This window comes from Aquarana catesbeiana, linkage group LG01 (genome assembly GCF_042186555.1).
Source record: "Aquarana catesbeiana isolate 2022-GZ linkage group LG01, ASM4218655v1, whole genome shotgun sequence".
Classification (NCBI taxonomy): Eukaryota; Metazoa; Chordata; class Amphibia; order Anura; family Ranidae; genus Aquarana; species Aquarana catesbeiana.
Window position 1 is genome coordinate 40,969,421 of NC_133324.1, and position 17,422 is coordinate 40,986,842.

The 17,422-nt window shown below is 45.2% G+C and overlaps 1 protein-coding gene across 1 annotated transcript in view; it reads right to left on the minus strand.

Moving 5' to 3' along the window:
• The window catches only part of LOC141140901 (vomeronasal type-2 receptor 26-like), a 173,774-nt gene that overhangs the window by 54,572 nt on the left and 101,780 nt on the right, over nucleotides 1–17,422 (minus strand). The window contains exon 5 of the mRNA XM_073628474.1: nucleotides 4,320–4,443. Coding sequence (XP_073484575.1) covers nucleotides 4,320–4,443 — 124 coding nt within the window. The remainder of the gene's footprint in view (nucleotides 1–4,319; nucleotides 4,444–17,422) is intronic.

The window sequence follows — 17,422 nt, forward strand, 5'->3', positions numbered from 1 at the left end:
AAAAAAAAAATTTTGTGAGAAGTGTGTGTGAATATGAGCAGCAAAACTACTTAATTCTTGTCACATTATAAAGAAGAAGAGAGTGCACTGTATTAAACCATTTTTAACATTGCAGCGTGACGAAAGTGCTGTATCCATTGCGAACGGTAATTTTACCAGACCAAGCTGTTCCGTGTCGGAATTTCTTCTGAGCATGCGTGGCATTTTGTGCGTCGGAACAGGCCACACACGGTCGGAATTGACGCGATCGGATTTTGTTGTCGGAAATTTTTATAGCCTGCTCTCCAACTTTGTGTGTCGGAAAATCCGATGGAAAATGTCCGATGGAGCCCACACACGGTCGGAATGTCTGACAACACACTCCGTTCGGACATTTTCCATCGGAAAATCCAACCGTGTGTACGGGGAATAATACAGGCTTTGGCAGCATTGACCATATGACATAGCACAGATTTTTTATATACCTGCCGGGGGATTTGTGAACAGTGAAGCAAAAAAAAGGCGGGGTCATCTGGTATTGGAAAGGCTGTAAACTTTTGAGAAGTCTTCTGTATCTCCAGCCAACATTGTCTAATCTTAGGACAGGACCAAAATATGTGAAATAGTGTCCCCGATCCTCTCTATATCTCCAACAACGGTCTGAGGCCTCTGGAGAAAATTTACTTAGCCTTGCCGGAGTGTAATACCATCGTGTCAGTAATTTATAATTAGATTCCTGAATCTGCATGCATATTGATGAGTTCAGCGAAAGATGGATAATATTCTGACATTGGGCGGGGCTAAAGGTCCTATCCAGATCTCTCTCTCCCATTTACTAAGGCCTGGCATCACAAAATCCTCTGAAGGCATGCTAAGCAAAGCATATATCTTAGAAATCGTCCGAGGGAGGGGTTCGTCTCCATAGCAATATGACTCAAATGTAGTTAGTTGGTGCTGATAATTTATCAGTGATCCCAAGGACCTAAAGAAGTGACGTAGCTGCAACGCCTGCCAGAGATTTATTTCATACCGCCCCCCCGGGTGTGTCAATGTGGCCACTGTGGGCCAATTCTCATGATCCAAAAAGTGCGATGTCTGAAAACAGCCCTTCTCTATTAGGTTATTAAACGCACATAATTCCATGCCTAGAGGTAAACTAGGGTTTCCCAATATTGGGAACAAGGGTGATTGCATCATGGAAAATGTAGGGTTCCGACAAAATCCAGATCTCATTCGCAGTGTAGGGCCTATAATAGGATGTGTTTTAAGAGGGGCGGGTAGGGCTGCATAGAATTGCAGCAGGTTCTATACATGGTACAGATGCCCCACTTTACATGCAGACTAATGGGACCCCCCAGACATTATATTTAAAGGAATTTTTCATTTTTATTATTTCACTTTAAGCATCAGTAAATTACTGCTTATTTAAAAATATTTTTTACAAACTTTTTTTTATTGATTCTTATCCCCAAAATGGGCACGTTTGATTTTTTCCAGTTCGGGTCCCATAGACTTCAATAGGGTTCGGCTCCGAACTTTTGTGATGTTCAAAAGTTCTGTCACAAACTGAACCGGGGGCTGTTCGGCCCATCTCTAGTTACCTGTGGGATGGTTTGATTGCACTGCACAGAGAGACTGCCGAGGTGCCATTCACCCCACTTGTTTTGAATATGTACAGTATCTCACAAAAGTGAGTACACCCCTCAAATGTTTGTAAATACTTTATGATATCTTTTTCATGTAACAACACTGAAGAAATGACACTTTGCTACAATGTAAAGTAGTGAGTGTACAGCTTTTATAACAGTGTAAATTTGCTGTCCCCTCAAAAAAACTCAACACACAGCCATTAATGTCTAAACCGCTGGCAAAAAAAGTGAGTACACCCCTAAGTAAAAATGTCCAAATTGGGCACAATTAGCCATTTTCCCTCCCTCCATTTTCATGTGACTCATTAGTGTTACAAGGTCTCAGGTGTGACTAGGGAGCAGGTGTGTTGAATTTGGTGTTATCGCTCTCACTCTCTCATACTGGTCACTGAAAGTTCAACATGGCACCTCATAGCAAAGAACTCTCTAAAGAATCTGAAAAAAGAATTGTTGCTGTACATAAAGATGGCCTAGGCTATAAAAAGATTGCCAAAACCCTGAAACTGAGCTGCAGCACGGTGGCCAAGAACATACAGCGGTTTAACAGGACAGGTTTCACTCAGAACAGGCCTCACCATGGTTGACCAAAGAAGTTGAGTGCACATGCCCAGCGTCATATCCAGAGGTTGTCTTTGGGAAGTAGATGTATGAGTGCTGCCAGCATTGCTGCCAAGGTTGAAGGGGTGGGGGTCAGGCTGTCAGTGCTCAGACCATATACCGCACACTGCATCAAATTGGTCCGCATGGCTGTCATCCCAGAAGGAAGCCTCATCTAAAGATGATGCACAAGAAAGCACGCAAACAGTTTGCTGAAGACAAGTAGACTAAGGACATGGCTTACTGGAACCATGTCCTGTGGTCTGATGAGATCAAGATAAACTTATTTGGTTCAGATGTTATCAAGCGTGTGTGGTGGCAACCAGGTGAGGAGTATAAAGACAAGTGTGTGTGCCTACAGTCAAGCATGGTGGTGGGAGTGCCATGGTCTGGGGCTGCATGAGTGCTGCCAGCACTGGAGAGCTACAGTTCATTGAAGGAACCATGAATGCCAACATGTACTGTGACATACTGAAGCAGTGCATGATCCCCTCCCTTCGGAGACTGGGCTGCAGGGCAGTATTCCAAAATGATAACGACCTCAAACACATTTCCAAGACGACAACTGCCTTGCTAAAGAAGTTGAGAGTAAAGGTAATGGACTGGCCAAGCGTGTCTCCAGACCTAAACCCTATTGAGCATCTCAAACGTAAGGTGGAGGAGCGCAATGTCTCTAACATCCACCAGCTCCGTGATGTCGTCATGGAGGAGTGGAAGAGAACTCCAGTGGCGAACTCTGGTGAACTCCATGCCCAAGAGGGTTAAGGCAGTGCTGGAAAATAATGGTGGCTACACAAAATATTGACACTTTGGGCCCAATTTGGACATTTTCACTTAGGGGTGTACCCACTTTTGTTGCCAGAGGTTTAGACATTAACCAGTTCAATACAGGGCATTTTCACCCCCTTCCTTCCCAGACCAATTTTAAGTTTTCAGTGCTGTCGCACTTTAAATGACAGTTGCGTCGTGCGACGTTGTACCCAAACAAAATTTATGTCCCTTTTTTTTCCCACAAATAGAGCTTTCTTTTGGTGGTATTTGATCACCTTCGCAGTTTTTTTTTTTGCGCTATAAACAAAAGAAGAGCGACAATTTTGAAAAAAAACACAATATTTTTTACTTTTTGCTATAATAAATATCCCAATGTTTTTTTAAAAAAACAAATTTTTTCCTCCGTTTCGGCCGATACGTATTCTTCTACATATTTTTGGTAAAAAAATTGCAATAAGCGTATATTGATTGGTTTGTGCAAAAATTATAGCATCACGGCGATCGTGATTTTTTTTCATGACTGCGATATTATGGCGGACACATCGGACACTTTTGACACATTTTTGGGACCATTCACATTTATACAGGGATCTATGCTATAAAATTGCATTGATTACTGTATAAATGTGACTGTCAGGGAAGGGGTTAACCACTAGGGGGAGACGAGGGGTTAAATCTTTCCTAGGGGAGTGATTATAACTGTAGGGGGAGGGGACGCACAAGGGGAGGAGACCGATCGGTGTTCCTCTGTACTGGGAACACAGATCGGTCTTCTCTCACCTGACAGGAAGTGGATCTGTGTGTTTACACACACAGATCCACGGTCCAGCCCGGTTAACCGGCAATCGCGGGTGCCCAGCAGACATCGCGGCCACCGGGCACACACCCTGGGTCCCGAGCAACACGGCGAGCGCTCCCTAGACGGCCGGGAAGCCCAGGCCGTCATATGACGTCCACGCAGGATGGGAGATCCCATCTGTGGACGTCATTTTACTATGGCCGGGTAGTGAAGTGGTTAATGGCTGTGTGGTGAGTTATTTTGTGGGGACAGCAAATTTACACTGTTATACAAGCTGTACACACACTACTTTACATTGTAGCAAAGTGTCATTTCTTCAGTGTTGTCACATGAAATGATAAGATTAAATATTTACAAAAATGTGAGGGGTGTATTCACTTTTGTGAGATACTGTATATATATATGTTACAGCTTTTGCACATCTGTGAATTTCATGTTAAAGTTAAAAACAATTAAAACAAAAAACATAGTATATGCATATATATACTGTTTATGCAGTATGTATATAAAAATATAAAGCATACCAATCATATTGGATATTTGCCCTTCTGAACATGGCACACAGTCATAGCAGCAAGAGTGGATTGAAGATCTTGGCTTTTTTCTGTATCCGGGCAAACAAGAGTCCACACACCGAGACTCCAGCTTCTAAAAGGAAGTGAAAAAAAATGTATTTACTTGTGTGAAATAATATTGGAGATTAAATAAGAGTGTGTTGAAACTGTTGTTGTAGCTCCTTATCTGTGACTTCCATTGCATATTATTTCTATTTTTCAGTAGAGCTGCCAGCAAGTCTCTCAGTGTACAGTCTGGAGATCGTGCCAGGAACAACTCTTCTTATTTCAGGATGACAACACTAATGCCGCGTACACACGAGTGGCCTTTTGACCGGACTGGTCCGATGGTCTATCCGACAGACTTTCGATGGACTTCCTACGGACTTTCTGAACAAACGGACTTGCCTACACACGATCACACCAAAGTACGACGGATTCATACTTGATGACGTACGACCGGACTAAAATAAGGAAGTTGATAGCCAGTAGCCAATAACTGTCCTAGCGTCAGTTTTCATCTGTCGGACTAGCATACAGACGAGCAGACTTTTCGATAGGAACTGGGAGTTCCGATGTAAAGATTTGAAACATGTTCCAAATCTAAAGTCCGTCAGATTTTTGACTGAAAAAGTCCGCTGCAGGTCCGATGAAGCCCACACACGGTCGAATTGTCCGCCGGACTCGGTCCGCCGGAAAAGTCCGGTCGAAAAGTCTGCTCATAAGCCACCGCCTCACACTGGAGGAGTACTCATGGCCAACTTACAATGATGATGATAATATTGAGGAAGTTGATTAGTGTTGTCAGCCTGCTATAGGAAGTGCTGCTACTGGTGTGATCTCCGGGTAAGAAACTGCAAAGGATTCCCAAAGAAAAAAAAATTGAATACAGTGATATAGTGATGCCTAACATATTAACATATTAAAAAAAAAAAAATATATATATATTTTTTTTAGGTTTACTTGCACTTTAAAGTGTAATATTTTTTTTTGTAGACTGTTGTCAGCCTTGCCCTTTTTTTTTGTAATTTGAACAGGTATAACAAAATGCTTGCAATCGTATATTTAACCACTTCAGCCCCAGACCATCTGGCTGGGTCAAAGACCAGAGCAATTTTTGGAATTCGGCACAGCGTCGCTTTAACTGACAAAACTGCGCGGTCGTGCGACGTGGCTCCCAAACAAAACTGACGTCCTTTTTTTCCCACAAATAGAGTTTTCTTTTGGTAGTATTTTATCACTTCTGCGGTTTTTATTTTTTGTGCTATAAATAAAAAAAGAGTGACAATTTTGAAAAAAACTCAATATTTTTTACTTTTTGCTATAATAAATATCCCAAAAAATACGTATAAAAAAACATTTTTTTTTCCCTCAGTTTAGTATACGTATTTTTCTACATGTTTTTGGTAAAAAAAAAATTTGCAATAAGCGTTGATTGATTGGTTTGCACAAAAGTTATAGCGTCTACAAAATAGGGGATAGTTTTATGGCATTCTTATTAACAATTTTTTTTACTAGTAATGGCGACGATCAGCAATTTTTATCATGACTGCGACATTATGGCGGACACATCGTACAATTTTGACACATTTTTGGGACCATTCACATTTATACAGTGATCAGTGCGATTAAAAATGCATTGATTACTGTGTAAATGTGACTGGTAGTGAAGGGGTTAACACTAGGTGGCACTGTAGGGGTTAAGTGTGTCTCCTAGGGAGTGATTCTAACTGTGGGGGGGGGGGCTGTGTGTGACACAACACTGATCACCGCTCCCGATTACAGGGAGCTTTGATCAGTGTCCTGTCACTAGGCAGAATGGGGTAATGCTTGTTTACAATAACATTTCCCCATTCTTCCTCTCCATGAGACGATCGTGGGTATCCCCGCAGACATCGAGTCTGCAGGACCCGCGATCCTACTCACGGAGCTCGCGGCGGGCGCGCACCTTTAATTAAATTTCTAATGGAAAAAATGTAATTTAAAGCTGGTCGCAGCTGTAATGTATTGTTAGGTCTCGGCAATATAGATAAAACTCATTGAAAAAAAGAGCATGTTGATGGAGACAAGGGCCTCATCCCCACAACCCTTGCCCAGTGTTTGTGGGGTCTGCGGGCATGGGGCTTATCGGAATCTGGAAGCCCCCTTTAACAAGGGGACCCCCAGATCCTGGCCTCCCTATGTCAATTGGTAACGGGGTATATTGTACCCCTACCATTTCACAAAAAAAGTGTCAAAAAAGGTCAAAAAAGTTGTTGGGTTGAGGGAGTGCGCATGCACTGGGCTCACAAAATGGCCGTTATCGCCTAGAGCTCCACTCCCTCACGAAACAGCGGCGCCCACAGCACTATCCACGGCACAACGCAAGGACCCAAAACAACGGGAGGCACCACCCACAGTCCCGGCTACACTCCCATATGACCGGGGCCCCGGTAAAACGGAATCTGTGGCCACAATTGGAGAAAGCAAGAATGGCCAGGATATCCAAGATGGCTGCTGCAACACAGCCACAGACACAGGATCTCTGCTCCACAGGACAGGCGGACTGCAGGTCAGAGCAACCCCTCATCCCCCTCCGCTTCACACCTGGAAGGCAAACGGGCTTCCCACCTGCTATCACCCTTTCCCCAGCTTCCACGGAATCCCTCATAGAACGCTCTATAAATGACTATTCCCTGTCCCTCATGGGATCTAACACAGGACACATGGGCTATCCTCTTCATGACTTCCCAGCCAGAGACCCTGCCTTTCACATGGACACCCTCTTCCACAGGTTCTCTGAACTACTGGACAAAGGCCTGGCACAAACGACTGCTAAAATCATAGGGGATCTAAAGGCTGACTTTATCAATTTAGGAGCCTGGATCGACACGATCGAACACATAATGGAGGAAACTATAGCCATCACTAACCAAAATTCTCAGCACATCTGCACTGTGCAGGATCAACTCAACCTAGCCACGGCTCGTATCGACGAACTTGAGAATAGGTCAAGACGATACAATATCAGAATCTGTGGCCTACCGGAAATAATTCAAAATGTTCCAGAAGCAGCGCAAAACCTGATTAAACAACTAATTCCCAACATTCCCCCTCACCGCCTTGAGCTGGACAGGGCCCACAGAGCCCTGGGGCCCACCAGAAAAGATAGAACCCCAAGAGACATCATTGCCAAATCCCATCATTACACAGTAAAAGAAGAAGTGATGAGACAGGCCAGGTCCACTCACACTGTGATGTGCAAGGGTCACCAGGTGCAGATCTTTGCGTATCTCTCACCCTCAATGATCCAGAGGAGGAGATCATAGAAACCCCTGCTTCACGCTCTCACCCAAAGAGACATAAAGTACAGATGGGCCTTCCCGTTTGCAGTTAAATTCTCCATTAAGGGGAAACACTACGCTTTCTCCTCCTTCCCAGAAGGAGAGAAACTTCTATTGCACCTTAAAATCATAACCTAGGAAGCTGAGATGGACACATTCAATGCCGGTGTTAGCGCCAACAAACAACCGACCCCCACCAGCCCTCAATCCCCCTTGTGGTCCACAGGAAAAGCAAAGAAGGCCAAAAACAACAACCTAAGCTGAAGCCAGTGCTAATTTGGACTACCTCGCCTACATCCTGGTTGTGAAGCAGGGACCAGAGTAGTAATTGCCCCGATTGTGGGGGGTCCCTCGTGCCTATAGTCCTAGGCACTAGGGATGAGCCGAACACCCCCCCGGTTCGGTTCGCACCAGAACCTGCGAATGGACCGAAAATTCGCAAGAACGTTAGAACCCCATTGACGTCTATGGGACTCGAACGTTCAAAATCGAAAGTGCTCATTTTAAAGGCTAATTTGCATGGTATTGTCCTAAAAAGGGTTTGGGGACCCGGGTCCTGCCCCAGGGGACATGTATCAATGCAAAAAAAAACTTTTAAAAATGGGAGGAGTGATTTTAATGATGCTTAAAGTAAAAAAAAACGTGAAATATTCCTTTAAATCTCGTACCTGGGGGGTGTCTATAGTATGCCTGTAAAGTGGCACGTGTTTCCCATGCTTAGAACAGTCCCTGCACAAAATGTCATTTTTAAAGGAAAAAAAGTCATTTAAAACTGCTTGCGGGTTCAATGTAATGTCGGGTCCTGGCAATATGAATGAAAATCAGTGAGACAAAAAGCATGGGTACCCCCCCAGTCCATTACCAGGCCCTTTGGGCCTTGTATGGATATTAAGGGGAAACCCGGACCCAAATTAAAAAAGGAAACAGCAGTATACAGGCTCTGTACTCTGAACAGCAGTATACAGGCGGTGCAAACAAGACAGGGACTGTAGGTTTGTTGTTAAGTAGAATCTGTTTGTAATTTTGAACTGGTACATTTTTAACGTGTTTAGCTCCAGCCAAAAAATCTATTTTAAGCTTTTTGGAAAACATAGGGAAGGGTTATCACCCCAGTGACATTTGTTTTGCTGTCTGTGCTCCTCTTCAGAAAATTTCACCTCACTTTTTGTCCCAATGACAAATGTTTTTTGAAAATGTGGGTTTTTTTGTGAAACAAGAATTGGTGATAAAGCATCAATGGAAAGGAGAAATGTTTTTCCCATATTAACTCTTACAGGGGTAGATTTCATCTCACTTCCTGTTGTCTCCTTCCGTTTGCAAGTAGGAGTAGTTTGTAAGTTGGATGTTTGAAAGTAGGGGCCTGCCCAAAATACTCAGCAGAAATTTGGGCATTAGGTGTTGTTGTGGCCACAACACTGTAAGCCCTCTCAGTGCCCTGCTGTGAAATATTAAATCAAGAATTGTAATTACATGCCCCTGTTGAACAGGGGCTGCAAAATTGGGCCTTAGGCACTGATCCTGGTGCTACAACACGGCAACCCCTCACAGATACTCTAGTTGGAATGCAGGAATGAGCCCTGCTGCAAAGTATTGCATCAAAAATTGTAATTACACGCCCTGTTAAATAGGGGCATAAAAATTGGGCCTTTGGTGGTGGGGGGGCTGGTGAAACAATACTGTAAGTCCTCACTCGCTCTTGGTGGGCGCAGAAATGGGCCCTGCTGTGAAATATTAGATCAAGAATTGTAATTACATGCCCCTGTTAAACAGGGGCTGAAAAATTGGGCCTTAGGCACTGGTGCTGGTGCCACAACACTGCAACCCCTCACAGATACTCTAGTTGGAATGCAGGAACAAGCCCTGCTGCAAAGTATTGCATCAAAAATTGTAATTACATGCCCCTGTTAAACAGGGGCAGAAAATTGGGCCTTAGGCACTGGTGCTGGTGCCACAACACTGCAACCCCTGACAGATACTCTAGTTGGAACGCAGGAACGAGCCCTGCTGCAAAGTATTGCATCAAAAATTGTAATTACATGCCCCTGTTAAACAGGGGCTGAAAATTGGGCCTTAGGCACTGGTGCTGGTGCCACAACACTGCAACCCCTCACAGATACTCTAGTTGGAACGCAGGAACGAGCCCTGCTGCAAAGTATTGCATCAAAAATTGTAATTACACGCCCCTGTTAAACAGGGGCAGAAAATTGGGCCTTAGGCACTGGTGCTGGTGCCACAACACTGCAACCCCTGACAGATACTCTAGTTGGAACGCAGAAACAAGCCCTGCTGCAAAGTATTGCATCAAAAGTTGTAATTACACGCCCCTGTTGAACAGGGGCTGAAAAATTGGGCCTTAGGCACTGGTGCTGGTGCCACAACACTGCAAACCCTCACAGATACTCTAGTTGGAACGCAGGAACGAGCCCTGCTGCAAAGTATTGCATCAAAAATTGTAATTACATGCCCCTGTTAAACAGGGGCTGAAAAATTGGGCCTTAGGCACTGGTGGCGGCGCCCAGAACCAAAAATGTTCTTACAAGCTATCAGCATGATCATTGAGGAGGAAGAGGATAATTACTCAGGATAGTCACTCAGTATCAGCATAGGCAGTCTTTGAAGGGATCTGAGATTTCAAAAAAAATTATTTGGTTACATAAGCATCAGGTGCTTGGTAGCTGATGGTGATCCAAGACTGATTCATTTTTATGAAGGTCAGTCGATCGACCGAGTCAGTGGACAGACGCACCCTGTGATCAGTTACAAAGCCTCCAGCAGCACTGAATGTGCGTTCCAAAAGAACGCTGGATGCAGGATAGGCCAGTAGCTCAATTGCATACTGTGCAAGCTCTGGCCAGTGATCCATCCTCAAGACCCAGTAACCCAGAGGTTGCTGGAACCGATCATACCTTGGGGCTGCACACTAAAAAATTGTCTGAATGCATCGATCAGACGGCTACCTTCTCCACCGCTCCTTCTTTGACTGACTGAAGCCTCAGCAACACGTTGTCCAGAAACAGGAGTTTGTAACCTCCCAGTCTCTGGGAACGCATTGCACAGACCTTTCTGCAAGGCCTCCTGAAGATGTTTCATCCTCTGCTCCCTCTGCGATGGCAAAATAAGGTCCGCAACCTTACCCTTGTAACGTGGATCAAGGAGGGTTGACAGCCAGTATTCGTTCTTCTCCTTGATACCACAAATACGAGGATCCTTACGCAGGCTTTGCAGGATCAGGGAGGCCATGCAGCGTAGGTTTGCTGAGGCATTCGGTCCGGAGACCTCTGGGTCACTAAGGATGACATGGTCTGCAGCCACCTCCTCCCAGCCACGTACAAGTCAATGTGCTTCTTGGGACTGATCCCTTAAAGACTGCTGCTGATGCTGAGTGCCAGGCTCCACCTCCATACTGACACAATCCTCCTCCTCCTTCTCCTCGTCCTCTTTCTGTGTGATCGGCGGGCACGCAGGAACACTGTCTGGATAAAGGGGTCCTTGAGAGCTAAGGAAGTCCTCCTCTTCCTGCCTCTGTTCTGCCTCAAGTGCCCTGTCCATTATTCCACATAGCGTGTGCTCCAACAGGTGGACAAGGGGGACAGTGTCACTGATGCATGCACTGTCACTGCTCACCATCCTCGTGGCCTCCTCAAATGATGACAGGACAGTGAATGCATCCCTGATCATGGCCCACTGGCGTGGGGAAAAAAAAACAATCTCCCCTGACCCTGTCCTTGTGCCATATTTGCACAGGTACTCATTGATGGCCCTCTGCTGCATGTGCAGCCGCTGCAGCATGGCCAACGTTGAGTTCCACCTGGTGGGCATGTCACAGATTAGGCGGTTCTTAGGCAGGTTAAACTCCTTTTGGAGGTCTGCCAGCTGAGCACTGGCATTATATGACCGGAAGAAATGCACACAGACTTTCCTGGCCTGCCTCAGGACATCCTGTAAGCCTGGGTACCTGCCCAAGAACTGCTGCACCACCAAGTTAATGACGTGAGCCAAACAGGGCACATGGGTCATTTGTCCCTGTCGGAGGGCAGAGAGGAGGTTGGTGCCATTGTCTCAAACCACCATTCCTGGCTTAAGTTGGCATGGCGTCAACCACCTCTGAACCTGCCCCTGCAGAGCTGACAGAACCTTTGCCCCAGTGTGGCTCCTGTCCCCCAAGCACACCAGCTCAAGCACCGCATGGCATCTTTTGGCCTGCATACTTGCATAGCCCCTTGAACGGCTATGGAGCAGCACTGCTTCCGAGGACCAAGCACAGGAAGAGGCCATGGAGGAAGAAGAAGAGGAGGGGGTGGAGGAGAGAGGTGTGACACAGTCATTAGTAGTGGCATTTTGGGGGCGTAGTGGCGGAACAACCTCCAACACTACTGCACCTTGTCCTGCATCCTTCCCAGCTGCCAGCAGAGTAACCCAATGCGTGGTGAAACTTAGGTAATGTCCCTGTCCATGGCTTCTGGACCATGAGTCAGCTGTAATATGCACCTTACCACTGACCGCCCTGTCCAGCGAGGCATTGACATTGCCTTCCACATGCCGGTAGAGAGCCGGAATCGCCTTCCATCAGAAAAAGTGGTGTTTGGGTACCTGCCACTGAGGAACTGCACATTCCACAAACTCACGGAAGGGGGCAGAATCTACCAACTGAAAAAGCAGCAGTTGAAGTGCTAGCAGTTTTGCCAAGCTAGCATTCAACCGCTGGGCATGTGGATGGCTGGGAGCGAACTTCTTTCGGCGGTGCAGCAGCTGGGGCAGGGAAATTTGCCTGGTACAATCTGACGTTGGTGTACCGAAAGCAGATTGCCCACAAGTACTTGGCTGTGACACACTTAATTCTACACCTTCATTCCTTTCAGTACAGGTCTCAGAGAGGACTGAAGGTATAGTGGGGTTGGAGATCTCAGCTGATGAGGAGCAAGGAGAGGTCCTCTTTGTTCTTTGGTGTGGGTCTTTTAGATACGCTTGCCAACGAACTGCATGGCAGGTCAAGATATATCTGGTCAAGCATGTGGTGCCCCATGCGAGATATGCTTGAGACATATGTTGCAAATAGCAGAGGTGCGATCTGATGCACTTGTCTCAAAAAAGGCCCACACCAAAGAACTTTTGGATTAACGCGCAGAGACTGCAGCGCCCTGCACATGCGGAGCTTTGCAGTGTGATGCAGTCAGTGTGCTGCCCTTAGGCACTGTGGTCAAACAGGAACTCCTCAGGAGGACATAGTGGGGCTAGGGAAGGAGTCACTGATGCCATTAAGCCAAGGGAAGAGGACGCGTTGGCAGCTGCTTTGCCAGAAAAAGTACCCTGAGCATGGGTGAGAGAGGACGAGGAGGATGAGGACGGCTTGGTCATCCACTCAACCAAGTCTTCCACATGTTGCGGCTCAACACGGCCAGCTGCCAAAAAAAAGGCCAAGCATGTACCATGGCCATGTGCTCATAAGGATGCACTGTCTCCACGACCAGCACTGTTGCCTCTAGACACAGAGCCTGCTTGCCCTCTTTTATTGGCTTGTGACTGTCTGCCTCTCCTTGTTGGCCTTCCAAACATACTAATGGCCTGTAGCTGCACTAAGCTGGGATATATATATATATATATATATATATATATATATATATATGTACTGATACTGCAACTAGCAAAATGAACTGCCTGTCTGTAGTATGAGAACACCACCAACTTTCTACAGGTAGCTTTAGCTGAATACTGTGCAGAGCTCGCCAAAAAATAACTTGTAGCTTATTTAGATGCCTGCGGTAGTGATAGGATCAGGAAAACACCACCAACCTTCTACAGGTTGCTTTTGCTGAACACTGTGCAGAGCTCACAAAAAATAACTTGTAGGATTAGCTGAACACTATGAGGAGGACGCATTACACTAACTTGTAGCTTTAGCTGAACAATGTGAGGAGGACGTACTACACTAACTTGTAGCTTTAGCTGAACACTGTGCAGAGGTCACACTACACTAACTTGTAGTTTTAGCTGAACACTGTGAGGAGGATGCACTACCCTAACTTGCAGCTTTAGCTGAACACTGTGCACTACACTAACTTGTAGTTTTAGCTGAACACTGTGAGGAGGACACACTACACTAACTTGTTGCTTATTTAGCTGCCTGCGGTAGTGATAGGATCAGGAAAACACCACCAACCTTCTATAGGTAGCTTTAGGTTAACACTGTGCAGAGCTTGCAAAAAACTAACTTGTAGCTTATTTAGCTGAACACTGTGAGGAGGACGCACTACAGTAACTTGTAGCTTTAGCTGAACAATGTGAGGAGGACGTACTACACTAACTTGTAGCTTTAGCTGAACACTGTGCAGAGGTCGCACTACACTAACTTGTAGTTTTAGCTGAACACTGTGAGGAGGACGCACTACCCTAACTTGCAGCTTTAGCTGAACACTGTGCACTACACTAACTTGTAGTTTTAGCTGAACACTGTGAGGAGGACACACTACACTAACTTGTAGCTTATTTAGCTGCCTGTGGTAGTGATAGGATCAGGAAAACACCACCAACCTTCTACAGGTAGCTTTAGCTGAACATTGTGCAGAGCTCGCAAAAAACTAACTTGTAGCTTATTTAGCTGCCTGCGGTAGTGATAGGATCAGGAAAACACCACCAACCTTCTACAGGTAGCTTTAGCTGAACACTGTGCAGAGCTCGCAGAAAACTAACTTGTAGCTTATTTAGCTGCCTACGGTAGTGATAGGATCAGGAAAACACCAACAAACTTCTACAGGTAGCTTTAGCTGAACACTGTGCAGAGGTCACACTACACTAACTTGTAGTTTTAGCTGAACACCGTGCAGAGGTTGCACTACACTAACTTGTAGTTTTAGCTGAACACTGTGCAGAGGACTCACTACACTAACTTTTAGCTTTAGCTGAACACTGTGCAGAGGTCGCACTACACTAACTTGTAGTTTTAGCTGAACACTGTTCAGAGGACGCACTACACTAACTTGTAGCTTTAGCTGAAGACTGTGCAGAGGTTGCACTACACTAACTTGTAGTTTTAGCTGAACACTGTTCAGAGGACGCACTATACTAACTTGCAGCTTTAGCTGAACAATGTGCAGAGGTCGCAATACACAAACTTGTTGTTTTAGCTGAACACTGTGAGGAGGACGCACTACCCTAACTTGTAGCTTTAGCTGAACACTGTGCACTACACTAACTTGTAGTTTTAGCTGAACACTGTGAGGAGGACGCACTACACTAACTTGTAGCTTATTTAGCTGCCTGCGGTAGCGATAGGATCAGGAAAACACCTCCAACCTTCTACAGGTAGCTTTAGGCGAACACTGTGCAGAGCTCGCACTACACTAACTTGTAGTTTTAGCTGAACACTGTTCAGAGGACACACTACACTAACTTGTAGCTTATTTAGCTGAACACTGTGAGGAGGACGCACTACACTAACTTGTAGCTTTAGCTGAACAATGTGAGGAGGACGTACTACACTAACTTGTAGCTTTAGCTGAACACTGTGCAGAGGTCGCACTACACTAACTTGTAGTTTTAGCTGAACACTGTGAGGAGGACGCACTACCCTAACTTGCAGCTTTAGCTGAACACTGTGCACTACACTAACTTGTAGTTTTAGCTGAACACTGTGAGGAGGACACACTACACTAACTTGTAGCTTATTTAGCTGCCTGTGGTAGTGATAGGATCAGGAAAACACCACCAACCTTCTACAGGTAGCTTTAGCTGAACATTGTGCAGAGCTCGCAAAAAACTAACTTGTAGCTTATTTAGCTGCCTGCGGTAGTGATAGGATCAGGAAAACACCACCAACCTTCTACAGGTAGCTTTAGCTGAACATTGTGCAGAGCTTGCAAAAAACTAACTTGTAGCTTATTTAGCTGCCTGCGGTAGTGATAGGATCAGGAAAACACCACCAACCTTCTACAGGTAGCTTTAGCTGAACACTGTGCAGAGCTCGCAAAAAACTAACTTGTAGCTTATTTAGCTGCCTGTGGTAGTGATAGGATCAGGAAAACACCAACAAACTTCTACAGGTAGCTTTAGCTGAACACTGTGCAGAGGTCGCACTACACTAACTTGTAGTTTTAGCTGAACACTGTGCAGAGGACTCACTACACTAACTTTTAGCTTTAGCTGAACACTGTGCAGAGGTCGCACTACACTAACTTGTAGTTTTAGCTGAACACTGTTCAGAGGACGCACTACACTAACTTGTAGCTTTAGCTGAAGACTGTGCAGAGGTCGCAATACACGAACTTGTTGTTTTAGCTGAACACTGTGAGGAGGACGCACTACCCTAACTTGTAGCTTTAGCTGAACACTGTGCACTACACTAACTTGTAGTTTTAGCTGAACACTGTGAGGAGGATGCACTACACTAACTTGTAGCTTATTTAGCTGCCTGTGGTAGCGATAGGATCAAGAAAACACCTCCAACCTTCTACAGGTAGCTTTTGGTGAACACTGTGCAGAGCTCGCACTACACTAACTTGTAGTTTTAGCTGAACACTGTTCAGAGGACACACTGCACTAACTTGTAGCTTTAGCTGAACACTGTGCAGAGGTCGCACTACACTAACTTGTAGTTTTAGCTGAACACTGTGAGGAGGATGCACTACACTAACTTGTAGTTTTAGCTGAACACTGTGAGGAGGACGCACTACACTAACTTGTAGCTTTAGCTGAACACTGTGAGTAGGACGCACTACCCTAACTTGTAACTTTAGCTGAACACTGTGCACTACACTAACTTGTAGTTTTAGCTGAACACTGTGGGGAACACTAACTTTTAGCTTATTTAGCTGCCTGCGGTAGTGATAGGATCAGAAAAACACCACCAACCTTCTACAGGTAGCTTTAGCTGAACACTTGCAGAGCTCGCAAAAAAACTAACTTGTAGCTTATTTAGCTGCCTGCGGTAGTGATAGGATCAGGAAAACACCACCAACCTTCGACAGGTAGCTTTAGATGAACAGTGTGCAGAGCTCGCAAAAAATAACTTGTAGCTTATTTAGCTGCCTGCAGTAGTGATAGGCTCAGGAAAACACCACCAACCTTCTACAGGTAGCTTTATCTGAACACTGTGCAGTGGTTGCACTACATTAACTTGTAGTTTTAACTGAACACTGTGAGGAGGACGCACTACACTAACTTGTAGCTTTAGCTGAACACTGTGCAGAGGTCGCACTACACTAACTTGTAGTTTTAGCTGAACACTGTTCAGAGGACGCACTACACTAACTTGTAGCTTTAGCTGAACACTGTGCAGTGGTTGCACTACACTAACTTGTAGTTTTAGCTGAACACTGTGAGGAGGACACACTACACTAACTTGTAGCTTTAGCTGAACACTGTGCAGAGGTCGCACTACACTAACTTGTAGTTTTAGCTAAACACTGTTCAGAGGTCACACTAAACTAACTTGTAGTTTTAACTGAACACTGTGAGGAGGACGCACTACACTAACTGTAAATAGTCTAGCTGTCTGACTGTGGTACTAATAGGATCAAAAGAACACCAGCAATTTTCTTCAGGTAGCTATAAATACTGTAACAAGACAAGCCTGCCTGTCAGTAGGAAGATAACGGGAACGGATCTAGCTAAACTGAATACAGTGTATATATATATATATATATATATATATATACATATATATATATATACAACACCTGGGATGCATATATATACACAATACACTGTAAGTGCAGCTAACTCACTGACTGTCCTGCCTTATCTATCTAACTTAAA